We start from the raw sequence: 17,604 nt of genomic DNA, 5'->3' as shown, positions 1-17,604 counted from the left end.
CCGATCTCCATGCCCGGCCACAGATCCACCATCAGCCAGCAGCGCCTCCCGAAGCAGAGGAGAAGGAGATGAAATCCATAGCAGCAGACCCGAACGGGACAGATCCGGGAGAAGAACCCGAGAGCAGATCTAAAAAACAACAAAGAAAAACAACTAAAATCAACTGCATGTGTTGTGTTTTTGGTTGATTGTGCAGGTCACCATCGACAGAGAAGAGAAAAGGAGAAAGCAGGGCAGATCCGCCCATTTCCGGCACTGTCAGCGGCGGCGTGTGAAGCCACGCGCCGCCATTGTTCCAGAACTGTTCAGGCAGTTCCAGAAGTGTCCCTCTGCAATTTCTGGAGTTTAGGGACTATTTGGTAATTTTTAAATTATGTAATGTAATTTTTGTTTAGTGTTTAAATTTTTTATAATTTTGTAATGTGATGTACAAAAAGAAAAGAAAAGAAAAGAAAAGAAAGAGAAAATAATAATAGAAAAAGAGATGTGTGTGTGTTTGTGTATTTTTTCTTATGTATGTTATTGAATAAAAAAAAATGAATTTAATATTTTAATTTATATGCACAAATATCTAAAGGACAGATAAAATCATGTTGTATTTTCCATGAAAATGTAGAACATGTATCTACATATATTTTGGGAACTAATAACTGATTTATCAAAGCCTTAGAATTGGGCTAAAATTTTATTTTTAAAAACACATCAAGTCCACGAAGCAGCTTACCTCAGGTAGGGTGCGTTAGGGGTGCTAATACCTTCCCTAACCACAACCAGTCCACGAAGCAGCTTACCTCAGGTAGGGTGCGTTAGGGGTGCTAATACCTTCCCTAACCACAACCAGTCCCTTTCCCGTGAATCTCTGACAAGACCAGTACATCAGGTTTCCTAGTAGCCCTCAATAAATTACTAGGTGGCGACTCCAACGAACCAATCAAAGCAAAACGCATAAAGAAAAATCGTCAGCCGATGCCACGCGGATTTAATGACGTGCGACACTCGGTAACATCAGGAAGCCCTTCTAATCTTATGAATTCAGATTCTTGTGGACTTGTATCTGAATCAGCCATATCTGTCTCTACACTTGATCTGTCTTTGTAGAAAACTTTCTCATTGAAGATCACGTTTCTGCTTCTGATAATCTTTCTGTTCTGATCATCCCAGAACCGAAACCCAAATTCTTCATCTCTATAGCCAATGAAGAAACATTTCTTGGATTTGGCATCTAACTTGTTGCGAGCATCAGAATCTATGTGAACATAAGAGACACACCCAAAGACCTTGAGATGAGAGAGTTGTACCTCTTTTCCTCTCCATACTTCCTCAGGCAATCTGAATTCCAAAGGAACTGATGGACCACGGTTGATTAAGTAAACTGCAGTGTGAACTGCATCAGCCCAGAATGTTTGAGGTAGCCCTGAATGCAACCTCATGCTTCTAGCTTGTTCGTTGATGGTCCGGTTCATCCGTTCAGCAATGCCATTCTGTTGTGGTGTGCCTGGAACGGTCTTTTCCATTCTTATACCATTGACAGCGCAATACTCTTTGAAGCCTCCATCAATGTATTCTCCTCCATTATCAGATCTTAAGCATTTCAGCTTCAAACCTGATTCAGTCTCAACCATAGCCTTCCATTTCTTGAATGTTTCAAACACATCAGATTTATTTTTCAGAAAGTAGACCCATACCTTCCTGCTGAAATCATCAATGAAAGTCACATAATATCGAGAACCTCCAAGAGATGCCATTGGAGAAGGTCCCCATAAATCTGTGTGTATCAGTCCTAGCCTTATTGGTCTTAAGGTCTTGCCAACCTTTAAGAAACTGAGCTTCTTCTGTTTTTCAAGAATACAACTCTCACAAATGTCTAGATCAACATTTTTTAACTCTGGCAGCTTTCCCTTTGACTGAAGTATCTTCATCCCCTTTTGACTCATATGGCCGAGTCTACAGTGCCATAGATGTGCCTGATTTTCTACAAAATAATATTTAAATTATTATTTTTCTCGAGTACTAAATATGAACTTTAACTTTATTAGAAAGTATAATTAATTAATGAACCAAAAGCATATCTAACCTTGATTTCCACATGCATAATTAAGCTACATACGATTCTTCTTTCCTAACTGCTACAACCAATTTGGAACTAGCCTTCTTGTTTACTATTGGTGTTAACGATATAGTCATGGTAAAGGATCACACCATTATGTAGGTTCAGAGCCTGTTGAACATCTCTATGAAAATAAAAATAAAAATCACACGGAGTTAAATATACATAGCGGAGAACATATATGGTTGTTGATCCTTTGTTGTGGAGATGGCCCTCAAGAGAAAGAACTGGTTTGCTAGCGATACCATGTCTGCTTATTGGTTGATATATCATGCCAGGGTTGTTATGTATATTATTGATGAAGATTATAGAATAATAATTACTAAGAAATCCCAAGTAATTGTACGCAGTTCAAAATGTAGATAAGTGCTAAGAATATATATATATATATGTTTCAAAATTTGCAGACAGCAATTATACTATTAACATGTGAAATGCCTTTAGCAGAGATAAAGATTTGGATTGTTCCATGCTCAAAGTGCAAGAAAATTAAAGAACATACATAGAGCAAACTTTTGTTTCCCCAGTCTTTAGTGTGAGAAAAGAATAGAAGTCGAGCCCTACCAGGCTGCAACATATGTTTTCATTCGTTTTCTTTTTGTGCTAAATAAGCTTGGACAGAATTTTTTTTTTTAAAAAAAAAAAAGCCTGGAAAGAAATTCCTTTTGTCGAGAGACTAGGATTGGATTTAAAGACTCGTTCCACCCTTTTCCTGTTCACATCTGTATTCTGTTAAAGGGTTTAAAATCTGGCCGCTTAATTAAAAGATTGACTTCGCTACATGCATATTATAGATCATTAGAAAATATATAATATAAAATCATATATAAATATTCTTTCTGTTCTCGATGAATGTCAGTACTCAATAAGGTCCAAGCTAGCATAACAACCATTAAGAAATCATAATTTCTAGTTTTTCACCCTCCATTGTTAGTAAATAAAACTCGCAAGAAGAGTATATTTTTTTTTATACTGTTTCGCTGTTCCACTGTAGCAGAAGCATACCGATATATATTATTTAGGACAATCATTTAATTTTTTTATAATAGTAGATTTTATTAAAAACATGGCTATTTAGACAATAATCATAAAAAAATAAGAAAATTTACATTGAAATATATATAAAAAAACAAATAAAACAAATCAAAACATTGCAGAAAGTGTTCTATTAACTTGGAAGTTGGGCTTACTTTGTTCTCCAAAGCATGGTGATCATGTTTTTAACAAGTGAACAAAGTTAAAACTATCATAACCAATATAAAGTTAGCATTTTGGACGGACGGACGTTATATTATTAGTGCTTTCCTGCCATAATGGAATTATGGATTCTAAGCCTAAGAAAAGTTTTTGCAACTATTTAATTACGAAAGAGAACAAATTTATCGAGCGTTTCTATATATTATTCAATGAAGTTGTATTATGTAGAAACTAGTATATGTTAGTTTCAGGTAAAACACACATGTTATATATATCCTCGAAGTTCTTGAATCTTAATTAATTTGTCCTTCTACTGAAATTTTATCTAGTTGTTTTTGATGAACTAAAATTTGATTTAGTGAAATGACTTGCTTGGTCCCTTAATTTTCTTTTTATAGAAAATCCAGGAAAGCCAAGGAAAATTAGCAAAATAAGATCTTTTCATTCTAATTTCATAAAATTCATGTAGTGGATAAACCATCAAAGAGGTTCTCTTTGACACTATGCCTTCAGAATTTTCTATTAAAATTTAAGCTTGATTTATTAATCAAATAAAAAATTATAATATTTTTTAATCTATAGCACAACCCACTCTTAGTCTAGTCTTTTTTCACTTCTCTAAAAAAATATTTGCTTAATCCATCTCACAAATTATTCAAGGTAAATCACCATACCCTCTTACAAGGTATTTAGAAATATAATTATGATTGTTTTTTTAAATATTTTTTATTTAGAAAAATATTAAAATAATTTTTTTTTATTTTTTAAAAATTATTTTTAATATCAACGCATCAAAATGATATGAAAATATTAAAAAATATATTAATTTAAAAAAATATTAATTTTAAAAAATACTTTTAAAATATAAAAATAAACCGTTCTAGATAGATATATAAATAATTGAGAAATTATGGCGAGTCGGCTGCATGAAGAAATGTTAAAAGGCAATTCTTGTAGTTTTGGTGTTTGACAAAAGTCACATCAACTTTTCTATCTCAATTCGATTTGATTTTAGTTTTTTTCCTCTTAAATAAATATAATTTAATCTCAATCTTTTTATTTACAGTAATGTTTAATCTGATATGACATGTGGTCAATAAAAAGTTGGATTTATGTTTTTGAAATGACATGTGATCAGTAATGAATAATGTGAAATGACATGTTTGAGTAGAGAGACTAATTTTCTTCTTCTTTGAAAAAATATAAATAAGACTGCAATTGTGCTAATGAGTTAAACATAGTATTGACAAGAGTATACGAAGAGGGGAAAGACTTCATCAGGAGTATCTAATGCTCCGAATTCTATTTCTTTGAATTAAAATGCACTAATTGGTATATCATATTAAATTTTATATAATTTTTATTTTTAAATTCATATCATTTTTTATTTTTCTAAATCATTTAAATCATATGACCTTTAATATGATTGACAATTAGGGCATATTGGAGATGTTTCATCATGACATTTACGCTAAATTTATTTTGCAATTTTGTTTTTCTAATTTGTTTTTGAAAAATGAGTTATTTTATTTATTTGAATTTATCAAAGAGAATACTTTTCTATAAATAAATTATTTTTCTTTAATAATTTTTTAATGTTGGAAGCAAGATAAAAAAATATATATAATATTTATGATGGTGTTGATAATATAACAAGTTACCCACAGTTCATTGAATTGCTTATGTGGAAATCAAACTTAGATGCTTTACATTTTTTGTACTCTCTCTACTTCTTTTAAAGTTCATGTTTTGTACTTGAGAAAACAGAACAAATTAATGAACAGAGACAACTAAAACTTAATTGAAGATCAAACAGACTTAATATAAGCGTTCGGATTGGTCTTACGACAGAAATATGAAATCATCATTCAGTAAATAGTATATATATTTGCAGATGAAATTTGCGTCAGTAAATAGTATATTTACTTATGCAGTTATGAAAATTAATACACAGGCACCATAAATGGATTGCATTTGCAATTCTGCTACATAGGACTTAACATGGCACATGTTACAATGCCAGAAATAAATGAGTTAAAGTGAAACTTTTTCTTGCTTGCAGTGGATGTTTAAGTAAATCTAATCTAATATATTTAATAATTTGGAGACTGATTTTTAATAACTAACAATAATTATATGTAAGTACTTAACCAAACAAAAACGCAAACAGGTCGAACAACAATATGGAGCATCGAAGACAGAAATGTATGAACTCTAAATAATTCATAACACACAGAAACGTTTTGCTTAAAACCTTATATGCTCATGATAGGATAATACATGAGAGGCGCAACACATAGCAACTGGCCAAATAATCCTCTCTGTTGATGAAAAAAAGAAAGAAAACACTCATTCACGAATATGGTATTTAAGGGTTAAGGGTAAAATTTGTGGCAGGCATTTTGCAGATACCGAGATCTGGGTTTGTGGGAACTATTACTACGTAGGCCTTTATGGCACTTACTATGAGGCCATATATAAATGAATACTTTAAAACGGAGGAATAAATAGGACCCTTATAATGAAGGATCCATCGCTTGAACCCGTTTCTATAATGCGATTCGATGGCACTTTTAACCTCGACGTAAGCATAGGGATTGGGCACTAAATAATCTGATATCTGATTGAACAGTTCTGCTACCTGTTTGTCGTTTCCAAGAGTACTGAAGAGTATGCCTTTTGTTCGCAGCTCATTCACATCTTCGGGGTTATCAATTAATGAATCCATGAAGCATACGTAAGAAGTGACCCAATCATGGGGTGCACCGAGAAATGCTTCATAGGCTACCAGGTTTAAGAGCAGGGGCTTGGTTGAGTCATCTATGCTTAGCGGAGGAATGTAGAGTCTTCCGGCGAGTACTGTTCTCCTGAACTCGACATCGGTGAAAAGACTAGTCTTGCTTGGTTTGAAATGGATCCCAACATTCCTAAGTTCTTTGGCAGGAAAGTACCGGCCAGACCAGGTCTTTCGAGAATCATCCCTGTACCAGCTTTTTCGTGTACTGGCATCGGGGACATCTTTGCTTCCAACAAATGTGAGATGAAAAAGTTCGAGAAGATGGGCTGCAGGCTTACGAGGGGCAGTCATCTCACTTTCCTGGCCTTTCGGATTTGTACTTGGCAATATTCTGCGAAAAAAATTTGAAATGGTTAGTAAAATTTTTTTTGTCTTTTCCCTGCATGACTCTCTTTGAGTGGGCATTGAACGAATATGCTTGAAGAAAGCTTCAAACAATTCCATGTTCTCTCCTCCGAACCTCAACCTCGTTAATTCATTAAGAACCTCAAAAGGGAGTTGGTTCTCTAGTAAGAACAAATCCCTTGCAACCAAAACGACATCGTGACTAGACATTTTTAGTTTCTCAGGTTGCTTTAAGAGGCAGAAGAGGAATTGAAGAATGAAGCAACCATCAAAAAACATCATCTGGGCAAATTCCTCGTTCTTGAGCTGGCTTGATTCATTCTCTATATAGTATTTTCTTACTCTGCTGGCCACTTGCTCAACCCTACGGTACATTTCTTGGTACTTTTCTTTGTACCGTTCTTGATTGACGTCATTTACACAATCCTTGACAAACTGGCGGGCGAATGAAACCTTGAGCTTCTCCATTTCCTTGAGTTCATCTTTCCCATGGTGATAGGGACCGATGGAGACAAGAGATGGATCATAGCATTCCTCGTTCTGTTTAATTTGACGAATTGTCGACGGAACCTTTGGAAACTTTGGCACCGTTTGTCGGTTGGAAACATTGATCTCTTCACTTGTGGCAGCCATCATGCTGTCAAGCGATCCAGAGTGGATCTCTTCACTTGTGTGAGCTATCGTGCTGTCGTGCCACCCACAGTGGCTTTGCCCGGTGGAAGACATCGTTATGTCATGGCGTGAGATCACGATTTCCTGCAGATTTGCACTCATTATTGGTGCATGCAGACTATTAAAGGAGGAGATTTTAACTATTTTGTTTCAAGCACATCAATAAAAGGATACGAGTCCATTATATATAGGACTTCAAAATATTGAAGTAGCTTTTGGTTTGGAATATTTTAGCTTGCTTAGCTCTAGCGATATGTGCTCTTTCCTTTTTCTACTGGGCAACTATGACTGTCATATGTTTCAGTTTTAATAATGAAGTCATTACAGTTTATTTCCAAGTTTTCAAGAAATTGAATGTAACTGATCACTTGTCTTTTTTAAAAAAAGAAAATTCATAAATAAGGCATATATAGTCTACTCTCTTTCTTTTAATATAGTCCTTCATTTGTTTATAATATTTTTTAAAAAATATTTGCAACATGATGATCTACCGGTTTATTTGTTTTGGATTTTGTGTTTAATTTCTGTCTTATACTATCTAAATCATTTTTTACCATATGCAAGACATAATGGATGAAAAAAAAAAGTGTAGCTTAATTAGATCAGAATTACATTACTTAATTGGCCAAGGACCCGCCTATTGGGATTTAAATTGATGCGGAATATTTGATTTATTGCATCTTAATTGGTATTGATATACAATTGTTCAAAATTATACTGAACTATGGATCAAACTAAATTTTATTTCTGAACTTTTTTATTTATTTGAGTACCATGAACTAGTTTTTAGTAAAAAATAGGCCCATCTGTTAACATTTTTTTGTTGTTAAATCATGTATTTTCACTACAAGTGTTGTGTTTCTAGAAATTAAAAAAGAAATCTGTTTTTTATATATTAAAAAAAGTTCGATATACTCAAATAAAAAATAAAAAGTTAAAGAGCTAAGTTGAATTTGACTCAAAGTTCATGATAATGTAATTTAGCCAAAGTTTACTCTTAAATAGTTCAAATCTTACAAATGACCTGAAGCAACAGTAATTATAGCCAATGAAATTATTGAGAGACAATCACAAAAATATATTTAGGGGTATTGGGTGACATTTGTATCTGGCAATCTGCAGACACCATGTATGGGTTGCGTTGGTAATACTGCTACATCGGCCATAATGGCACTAATTATAATGGCAAAAAGAAACGAGTACTTGAAAATTACACCATAAACAGGACCCTTAATTATAGCGAAGGATCCATCGTTTCAACTCTCCTCTTTCAACCTGAATATCAGTATAGAGATTAATTAGGCACTGAATAATTGGCATGTCAAGTGGAACCCTTGGAATAATTCTAGGCCCTTAATTGCTGCTAGCTCATGGTCTCTGTCCGCTCAACGCTCATTATGGATCCCAACCAATTATTATTTTCTGGGACTAAAATGTGTGTTTCTCCCATTAGAAGTAACAGATATTTACTGAACAAAGGATATTGTGAACAGAAGAATTTATCTGCACTTCCAATGCATATCACGAACAGGTCACTATGGACTATTAAATACCAAGTTAGGAACTAGAATCTTACCTTACTTGGAAGTTGAGCTTTGATGCTTCAACTGTTGTGCTCTTGTCTAAAACGTGTTCCTCAACTGGAGACAGCTACAGCAATAAAATTCGCAGTGTAACATCAAACTTAACGGTTTATAAGTTTCTCGACATCAAATTAAAGTGGTAGGTTGCATGATAGCACTGTGAATAAACCAGAAGAAATTGTCATTAGATAGTGATTACTTTGTCAAATTACTACATACTGCTTGCAAAATCGAAATATATCTGCTTAATCTCTTACTTTGTTATCTCATTTATGATGGCTGGTTACCATTTTCCAGTGCACAAATTATTAAAAAAATCCCAAGTAATTGTACGCAGATAAGTGTTAAAGAATATATGTTTCAAGATTTGCAGGTAGTAATATATACTAATAACATGAGAAATGCGTGTAGGGGAGATAAAGATTGGATTGTTCCATGCTCAAAGGGATCGTGAGCTTGGTATTTTTCATTTCTTTCATCTCTGCCTTTCCATGGCAAAAATGACCGATGGAGACCATCAAGGGATCGTAGCAATCCTTGTTCGCCTCAATCACACTAATCATCCGCGGAACCTTTTGAATGTCCGGTCCTGGATTTGGCTGTTTCTAGTCTCTTTCCCCTCATCCTTCCTTATGGATTTGAAGATCTCCTCATTGCTACGTGGGAAAATTGAACCAGCAATCTCATCAGTTGAAATTTCTAGTTATTTGTCCATAACAAGTACAGACTAGTACGCTAATTGTATGATTTGGTCTGTATTCCTGTTGCATATCGACAAATCAATACGGATCTATTTATACAAGTACCATTCAAGTAGCTTGTAGCAAGAAACAAGGATCTTAGCTTACTTGAACAGTGAGCTTTGGTGCTTTAATTTAACTATTTTAATTTCCCTTGTGGATAAAATATGTGATCTTTAGACCTTCAGACAAGGCAATAATAAAATTGTGCTGTAAAATATTTAAAGTTTAAGGTTATGTCTTGATATCAACGTTCTTGCATGACTGAACATTGGATTATGAAATTGTCATAGTTCAACACCGTGTTAGACAGGGATGAACATGTGAAATGCATGGGAAAGTTAACGAAAGGTAAGTTCTATACCCAAAGAGCAAGCAAAGTTTAAATAGCATAGAATAATCTTTAATGTTCTGATCTACAGCCTTAGAAAGAAAATGGTGTGCCAGCCAGAATTTTCTTTCCTTTCTTTGTTTTCCTTTTAAATTAATGAATAAGCTTGGGATGGAAAATTCTTTTTATCCTTTTTCAGAATCAACAGAGGCAAGGCAATTAAATTTGGAAACTTTAGGGCAAACATCGCAGCTACCCTCAAATTATCAATTTTATATCCACTATTTTTCGTATAAATTCTACCCTTATTTTAAGCTCAATTATGACTTATGTTAGAATTACTTAACAAAAACCATTAAATTTTCTACAAAATGATGTCGTTTTACATATATAAAAAATAATGTGGATAAAATTGTAGATGAAATGTCTTAAAATGAATGGAGGTCCTTAATTGAAAATCTGTGAAAGTTTGAAGGTAAAATTGATATCAAAATTGTTCGATGGTAAAATTGTGTTTGTCTATATAGTTGGAGGGCATTTTTGAAGTTTGCTCAAAATTTTAAATGTTTGACGATTGCTGGTAGTACTTGGTGGGTTTACTGAATAATCCGAGATGAATTCTACCCGTATCAGGAATGATAGGCATTAAGGAGGAATACTGATTAAGAAAAAATTGAAAAGAAACTAAAAGCTCAATTTTTAAATCGAAACTAAATTAAGGGTAAATTAGAAGAGAGATGGTGAATTCTCCAATTTCTTTGACATTGTTTTGTGAATTCAGATTGTATTTATTTAGAAAACAAAATAGAAATTACATGGCAGACGTTAAAAAAAAGAACACAAACAGAAATAGCAGCAGCTACAGATAGCCAGGTAGAAAACTATGAAGATTTCTTCCAGGCCTCTCTCACATCTTTTATTCCTAGCCTCATTTTCCCAAGACAATTATAGTGCTGAAATATGAAAGGTATAGAAGTACTACACATCAAGCACGATGCAGTTAAGGGTATAGGGTACTGTTATTGCCTGGCAATCTGCAGACACCATATAGGGGTTCCGCTGGAAACACTTTCACGTACTTCAGGGCACTTACTATGAGCCCAAAAATAAAAGAATACTTAAAAATCACAGTATAAATCGGACCCTTGTAATGAAGGATCCATCGCTTGAAGGTGTTCCTACAATGTGATTCGATGTCCTTTTTAACTTTGTTGAAAGCAAGAGGATTGGGCACTAAATAATTGGCTACCTCATTGAAGAGTCTCGCGACTTCTTCTTCACTTCCGAGGGTAACGATGAGTACACCCTGTGAGCGCAACTCTCTCACATCTTCAGGCTGATCAATTAGTGAATCCATGAAGCATATGTAAGAAGTGACCCAAAGTTTGTCATTGTCACCGAGGCATGCTTCGTAGGCAACCAAGTTTAAGAGTAAGGGCTTGGTTGAGTCGTCTATTGTTAGTGCAGGAATTTGGAGTCTCCCAGCTAGCCATGTTGGTTTGAACTGGACATCAGTGAACTGGCTGGTTTTGCTAGGCTTGAAATGGATTCCCACCCTTCTAAGGTCCATCGCAGGATGATAACGATACAAGCTTGTCCGTGAACTATCAACAGTGACGTTCTTATCAACAGAAGTTACAAAATGCATATGAAAGAGTTCAAGGAGATGGCTGGCACCATAGTACTCTCCCATTTCTGGGTCTTTTGCGGAATAGTTTGATATTGCTCTTCGCGGAATAGTTTTGCTGAAGAACTTTGATATCTTTTTCCTGCATGACACTCGTTGACGGGGCATTGCTCGAATGTGCTTAATGAAATCCTTGATCAATTTTATCCCTTCTTCATCTGATCCGAATCTCAACTTCATCAATGACCTGAGGACTACAAAAGGGAGTTGGTTCTCTAGTAAGAACATGTCTCGTGCAACTAAAGCTGCAAAGTGACTAGACATCTTCAGATTTTGATGGTCACGAAGTAGACAGTGCATGAATTGGATAACAAAGCAACCATCAAGAAACATCATCTTGGTGAATTCGGTCATGTCATTGAGTATAACTGATTCATCCTCATCATAGCATCTTCTCGCCACTTCAGCCACATCCTCCACGGTTTTGTTCAACTCTTCAATATTGTGTTTCCCACTCTGTTGCACAAATCCGCGCACCATATTGCATTTAGACTTCTCCATCTCCAGGAACCCATCAAGCTTCCCGTGGTAGTAAGGACCTATGGAGACCACCATGGGTTCGTAACATTTCTTGTTCGATTCAATCCCACTAAATATCTGTGGAACCCTTCGAATTCTAGGCCCTTGCTGCTGGCTCAAGGTCTCTGTCCGCTCAACGCTCATTATGGATCCTAACCAATTATTATTTTCTGGGACTAAAATACGTGTTTCTCCCATTAATTAGAAGTACAGATATTTACTGAACAAAGGATATTGTGAACAAAAGAATTTATCTGTACTTCCAATGCATATCACGAACAGGTCACCACGGATCTATTAAATACCAAGTTAGGAACTGGAATCTTACCTTACTTGGAAGTTGAGCTTTTAGGAACTGGAATCTTACCTTACTTGGAAGTTGAGCTTTGATGCTTTAACTGTTTTTGCTCTTGTCCAAAACGTGTTCTTCAACTGTAGACAGCTTCAGCAATAAAATTTGCAGTGTAAAATCAAACTTAACGGTTAAGTTTCTTGACATCAAATTAAAGTGGTAGGTTGCATGATAGCACTGTGAATAAACCAGAAGAAAATTGCATTAGATGTGATTAATTTGTCAAAATACTACATACTGGCTGCAAAATTGAAATATATCTGCTTAATTTCTTACTTTGTTATCTCATTTATGATGGCTGGTTACCAATTTCCAGTGCACAATTTATTAAAAAAATCCCAAGTAATTGTACGCAGATAAGTGTTAAAGAATATATGTTTCAATATTTGCAGGTAGTAATATATTCTAATAACATGAGAAATGCGTGTAGGGGAGATAAAGATTGGATTGTTCCATGCTCAAAGTGCAAGAAAATTAAAGAGCATATATAGAACAAACTTTTGTTTCTCCAGTCTTTAGTGATGATAAAAGAATAAAAGTCGAGCCCTACCAGGCTACGCAACCTGTGTTTTCATTTGTTTTCTTTTTGCATGTGCTTAATAAGCTTGGACAGAATTTCTTTTTTAAAGAAAAAAGCTTGGAAGTAAATTCTTTGTCACTGGGGTAGAATTTAAGGACAAGCTTAATTAAAACATTGACTTTGCTATACGTATTATAGATTATTAAAGAATAATATAAAATTATTTATAGAGATTGTTTCTGTTCTCATTGAATGTTAGTACTCAATAAGGTCCAAGCTGCATAACAACCATCAAGAAATCAAGAGTTATTTCTACTTCATACTTTAGCATAAGCATTCAGCAAATAGCACAATCGCAAATAAACAAAGTTTTTTAGTATGCGACTCTAAGGAAGAACCTTGGGTAACTCATATAGTGGTGCATTTTGTTGCCATACCTTTTTGTTTTTTAACGTAGGTATCCGGATCAGTTTACGCGCACCTCGACTAATCCCACGAGCCCTGAAGTTAACTACCATGTAAAGCTCCAGTGGCTCTGAGATTTGTGAGACTCGAACTGGTGACTTCTAGAGAGTAAATCTAAGGTCTGATCAGTTAAGCTACACTTCTCAAAGTTACCATACATTTTCTTTAATATATGGATAGAGTGGGTACGTAGCTAGTTTGTATTAAACTGTATGTTTTACTATTTATATAAATACTGCTGCTCTATGAGATGGAATAGAGGAAGAAATTGCATAAACTTTTTCTCTTTCGCCTATTTGTGTTGCACCCGACATCGCGGTGGCCCTAAAAATTTTTTCTCGAATTATAGAAAAAAAACAGATTTCTGGCATCTGGTTCTTTAAAGGGAAAAAGTCTTGTTTGAGGAGTCGCCACCTGGTATTATAGTCACTAGGAACCCTAACTGGTCAACAGAGATTCTATGGCTCGAGATTGGTTACGTAAAAAGGAAGATATTATCACCCCTTAAACGTTCTGCCTGAGGCAGACTGCATTGTTGGTTTTGTCTTAAATTGCTAAACATTTATTTCGCTTATGCTATGATGATTTGTTTATAATATTCCTGACTCTGGCGCCAGTGAATATTCGAGCTCGAATAATTCCAACTCTGGCGTTGGTAAAAATTCGTAGCTACGAAAAATTAGATCAATATTTTTTTATTCCCTACTCTAGCGCCAGTGAATAAATAAATAAAAATAAATTGATTTTTACGCATGCACATATTTTTTTTATTTTTCTAGCTAAATAAAATAAAATACATCGAATAAAAATAATATAAATTTAACCGGTATTTTTATTCCTGACTCTAGAGTCAGTGAATAAACCAATAAATTTACATTATTTTTATTCATGCATACACATTTTTTTATTTTTTTTTACCTTTTTTACTTTTCTGTTTTTTTTATTATTATTATTATTTTGGGCTGGGCCCAGCTCAGCCCAGCCGGTCACTGGCCCAAGCCGGTGACCAGGCTGGGCTGAGCAACACGCGTGCGCTAACGCACGCGTGTTGCTTCAGTGTGCAAGTGAATTAAAATTCACTTGCACAGAGCCAATGCTAATTAAATTAACAAAGAAGCAAAAGTTTGCTTACCTGGTGCTGGAGACCGAAGACGCTTACAGTGCTGATGGATCCTCGCCCGCTGCTCCCCTTTATCTTCCTTCTACGTTCACTTGTCTGCGTGTTCCTTTTGTCTTTTTTTTTCAGCTGCTTTTGAAACCGAGTAGATGATGAAGAGGCCGGCCTGCTGGGAGTTTGTTTTGATTCTGGGTTTTCGTTGTTTGCAGGGGCGAAGGCAAACGACAGAGCCAATACTCGTCTCTGTGTATTGCTGCTCTCTTGTTCTCTCCGTCTCTCTGTGTATTATTTCTTTCTCTGGATTTATGCTCTGTTTTTCCTCTGTTCTTTTCTCCGGTTTCTGGTCTTTTGTCTGGGTTTAGCTTCCGTTTTCCCTTTTCTTTTTTTTTTGCGCATCCCTTCTCTGGTTGTTTTATAGTCGGCGAATGGCATGCGTTTCCCTTGGTAATGAAGACTCAGGACCGTTTATTGCAGGAGCAGTGATGGCAGGGGCGTCCGTTTCTCTGGTTTGGTGAGCGGAAGAAGACGAACAGTTCTCCTGAAACGATGCCGTTCGATTGCTAATGGGCATTTGCGTTTCGGTCCTTGACGTTTTGGAATTTTCATAAGCAAGCCCATGGACAAACTTTAATTGGACCCCTGCATTTCAGTGTATTTTACAAAACAGTCCTTGGACTCTAATCTGTTGCAATTTTGACCATAATCACCCCTATACTTTGATAATTTTTCAATTAAGTCCCTGAATAAATTAATTCCATTAAATCCAAAGTCCAATTAAGTCTAAAACTTATCAATTCTCCAATTAAGCCCCTGATTGGATTAATTAAATTAACTCCAAGTTTAATTAAGTCTCAAAACTTATCAATTCTCCAATTAAACCCTTGATTGGATGAATTAAATTAATTTCAAGCTTAATTAAGTCTCAAAACTTATCAATTCACCAATTAAACCCTTGATTGGATTAATTAGATTAATTCCAAAGTTTAATTAAACCTCAAAACTTCCAATCATGTTGCCTTAACCCAAATTTTAATTCATTCTTCATTTATTTCATTTTACTTGCTTTTCATCATTGTTATTTTTTTCATCATCACTTTTTTATATTTTTTTTCAGTAAATAAAATAATAATAATTAAAGTAAAAGAGTCAAAAATTGGGTTATGACAATCTATTTTAGTCAAAGGATTTAAAATCTGGCCGATGGATTTTACTTAAGGTTATCGAATTATTGGTAAAATATAATTGTTGGTTGATTGATTTTTCGAATTGTTATATATCTGCATGTAGTTTTGAGCACTAAACAATTTTAAAGTATGTATGCATCTTAAATTGGTTGGAGTGGACCGGCAGAAGTACAGGAATTATATTTTAGTTTTTTTCTCTTATTTGTGTTTTCAAAGTTAATTTCGAGCAAATCAAACAATTTTTTTATTTTTTTATTTCTACACATTATTATTATTATTATTATTATTAATCTGGAGTGTTCGAGCCAACTTACGCGCCCCACGACTAATCCCCGGACCCACTAAACATCCTGCAAGCCCAATGAGCAGGTAAGGTACCGCGGGGTAACAAGTATGTATAGAGAGAATCGAACCCGGGTGCAGAGAAAATGAACAAATTTCTTTCCCCACTAGGCCACAACCTCAAGTGCTTCTACACATTATTTTTAATTAGTCTTGATGGAGGCTATTTTTATGAATTTAATATGATTAAGGAATGGATACATGATTGAATATTTATTAATTTGTTTTTTTTTTAAGAAAAACCTTTAAGATCAATTGAGACATCAAAGAATGTCAATTCATCAACTACAGTGTGATTATTGGAAATGAGCCGAGAGAAAAAAATTGAAAACATGATGAAATTAATTGAAATACAATGGAAATTTTTAGATAACATTAAGACACCCCAATAAACTTCGAGGGGTAAAATTTTCCTTTATATTTGAATATTATCCTTGGAATTTCCTTCACCCTCCGTTGAAATACATTGCGTTGATTTCCAAACTCAAAACCCCAACGTCACAGAGGGTTAGCGCCCATTCAAGTAAACAACTATCTACTTATTTCTGTTAGTGCAAATCTGACTCTCATACTAATACTAATTTGTTAATACAATATTTCCGAGAGGCATAAATGAAAAGATAATAAAAATAAATAAAGGAAAGCTAATAATATATAAATTTACATGATTTGATAAATTACCTACAAATCTATTACAGAGAACATCTTGATGATCATGACTACGTTAAAGGAAGTAAAAAAAAAAAAAAATTGCTATCTAATTTTATGGTTATTAGAAATCTTAACTCATATTTTAGAGAATTTTTGGTAAGAAGCTAGTTATATTAAAAAAAAAAAAATCATCATAAAAAAACACTACTTAAAATAAGTTGCATTATTATTTAATTTTAATAATAAAAATATATTTTTGCATATATGCTAATATTCGCTTACTGCATGATAGGATTTTTTTTTTTTTTTTTACACCTTTCTTTGCACTGGATCAACATGCCCCCAAAAGTCCATTAAAAGAGAGTGATAACATACGAGCTTAATCTGAAACATAATGAAGGAAATGAGCTTAAAAACCCAATTCAATATTCATCATATCTCCTTTGGTCCAAACTACCGTGCTTTAGAAGTGGGGATTGAGCTTCATGGCTAGCCCTTGACCCAATCACTCTTTAAACTCATGTTTGGTTTAGCAAACAATTAGAAAGCCCAATAGATGCACCATCACAAATTCAAAACTTAGAAATAATTTATTTTAATTAGGATGTTTTAGGTATTAAATTTTATATATATATATATATATATAACCAGCTCAAGAATCCAATTAATATTTTTAATTACTGTAAACTAAATAGTTATTTTTTATTTATATATTTTTTTTAATTTAACCGTGATGTCGAGCACAACAACTAAATAACACAACTCTTCTATGCTACTTGCATTTTTGTACAAATATATTATGGAAAAAAAAAAAAGAGTTTTAAATTAAATAAAAAAAAATCCTAAATTAAGTTCAAGAAGATGTGCAGGGCCTGCAGGGTGCTGTTTATCACCATTAGTCCGCTTTTTAATTTTAGGTGCTGATGGATATCATGGATATCAAAAACAACAGCAGCAGCAAAAACATATCATGGATATCATAAAGACAACAGATA

General features: G+C 34.2%; 2 protein-coding genes and 1 long non-coding RNA gene across 3 annotated transcripts in view; all 3 read right to left on the bottom strand.

Annotated features, from left to right (window-relative positions):
- The window catches only part of LOC18108887 (UPF0481 protein At3g47200), a 43,647-nt gene extending 36,377 nt beyond the window's left edge, over positions 1-7,270 (bottom strand). The window contains exon 1 of the mRNA XM_024587985.2: positions 6,900-7,270. Within this exon, the coding sequence (XP_024443753.2) occupies positions 6,900-7,220 (321 nt within the window). The 5' untranslated portion in view covers positions 7,221-7,270. The remainder of the gene's footprint in view (positions 1-6,899) is intronic.
- Positions 655-921, bottom strand: LOC127904413 (uncharacterized). The gene is made up of 2 exons (XR_008057577.1): positions 823-921; positions 655-755 (listed from the first exon to the last, which is right to left on the bottom strand). It is a non-coding gene; the product is annotated as an uncharacterized LOC127904413 (long non-coding RNA).
- Positions 7,271-10,772: 3,502 nt separating the features above from the next.
- On the bottom strand, positions 10,773-12,122 carry LOC18106115 (UPF0481 protein At3g47200). The gene has a single exon (XM_006373653.3). The coding sequence runs from the start codon at positions 12,120-12,122 to the stop codon at positions 10,773-10,775; it is 1,350 nt and encodes a 449-aa protein (XP_006373715.3).
- Positions 12,123-17,604: the final 5,482 nt, after the last annotated feature.

This window comes from Populus trichocarpa, chromosome 16, assembly GCF_000002775.5.
Source record: "Populus trichocarpa isolate Nisqually-1 chromosome 16, P.trichocarpa_v4.1, whole genome shotgun sequence".
Lineage (NCBI taxonomy): Eukaryota > Viridiplantae > Streptophyta > Magnoliopsida > Malpighiales > Salicaceae > Populus > Populus trichocarpa.
Note: the sequence above shows the minus strand (reverse complement) of the source record. Positions and strands in the feature narration are given on the sequence as shown.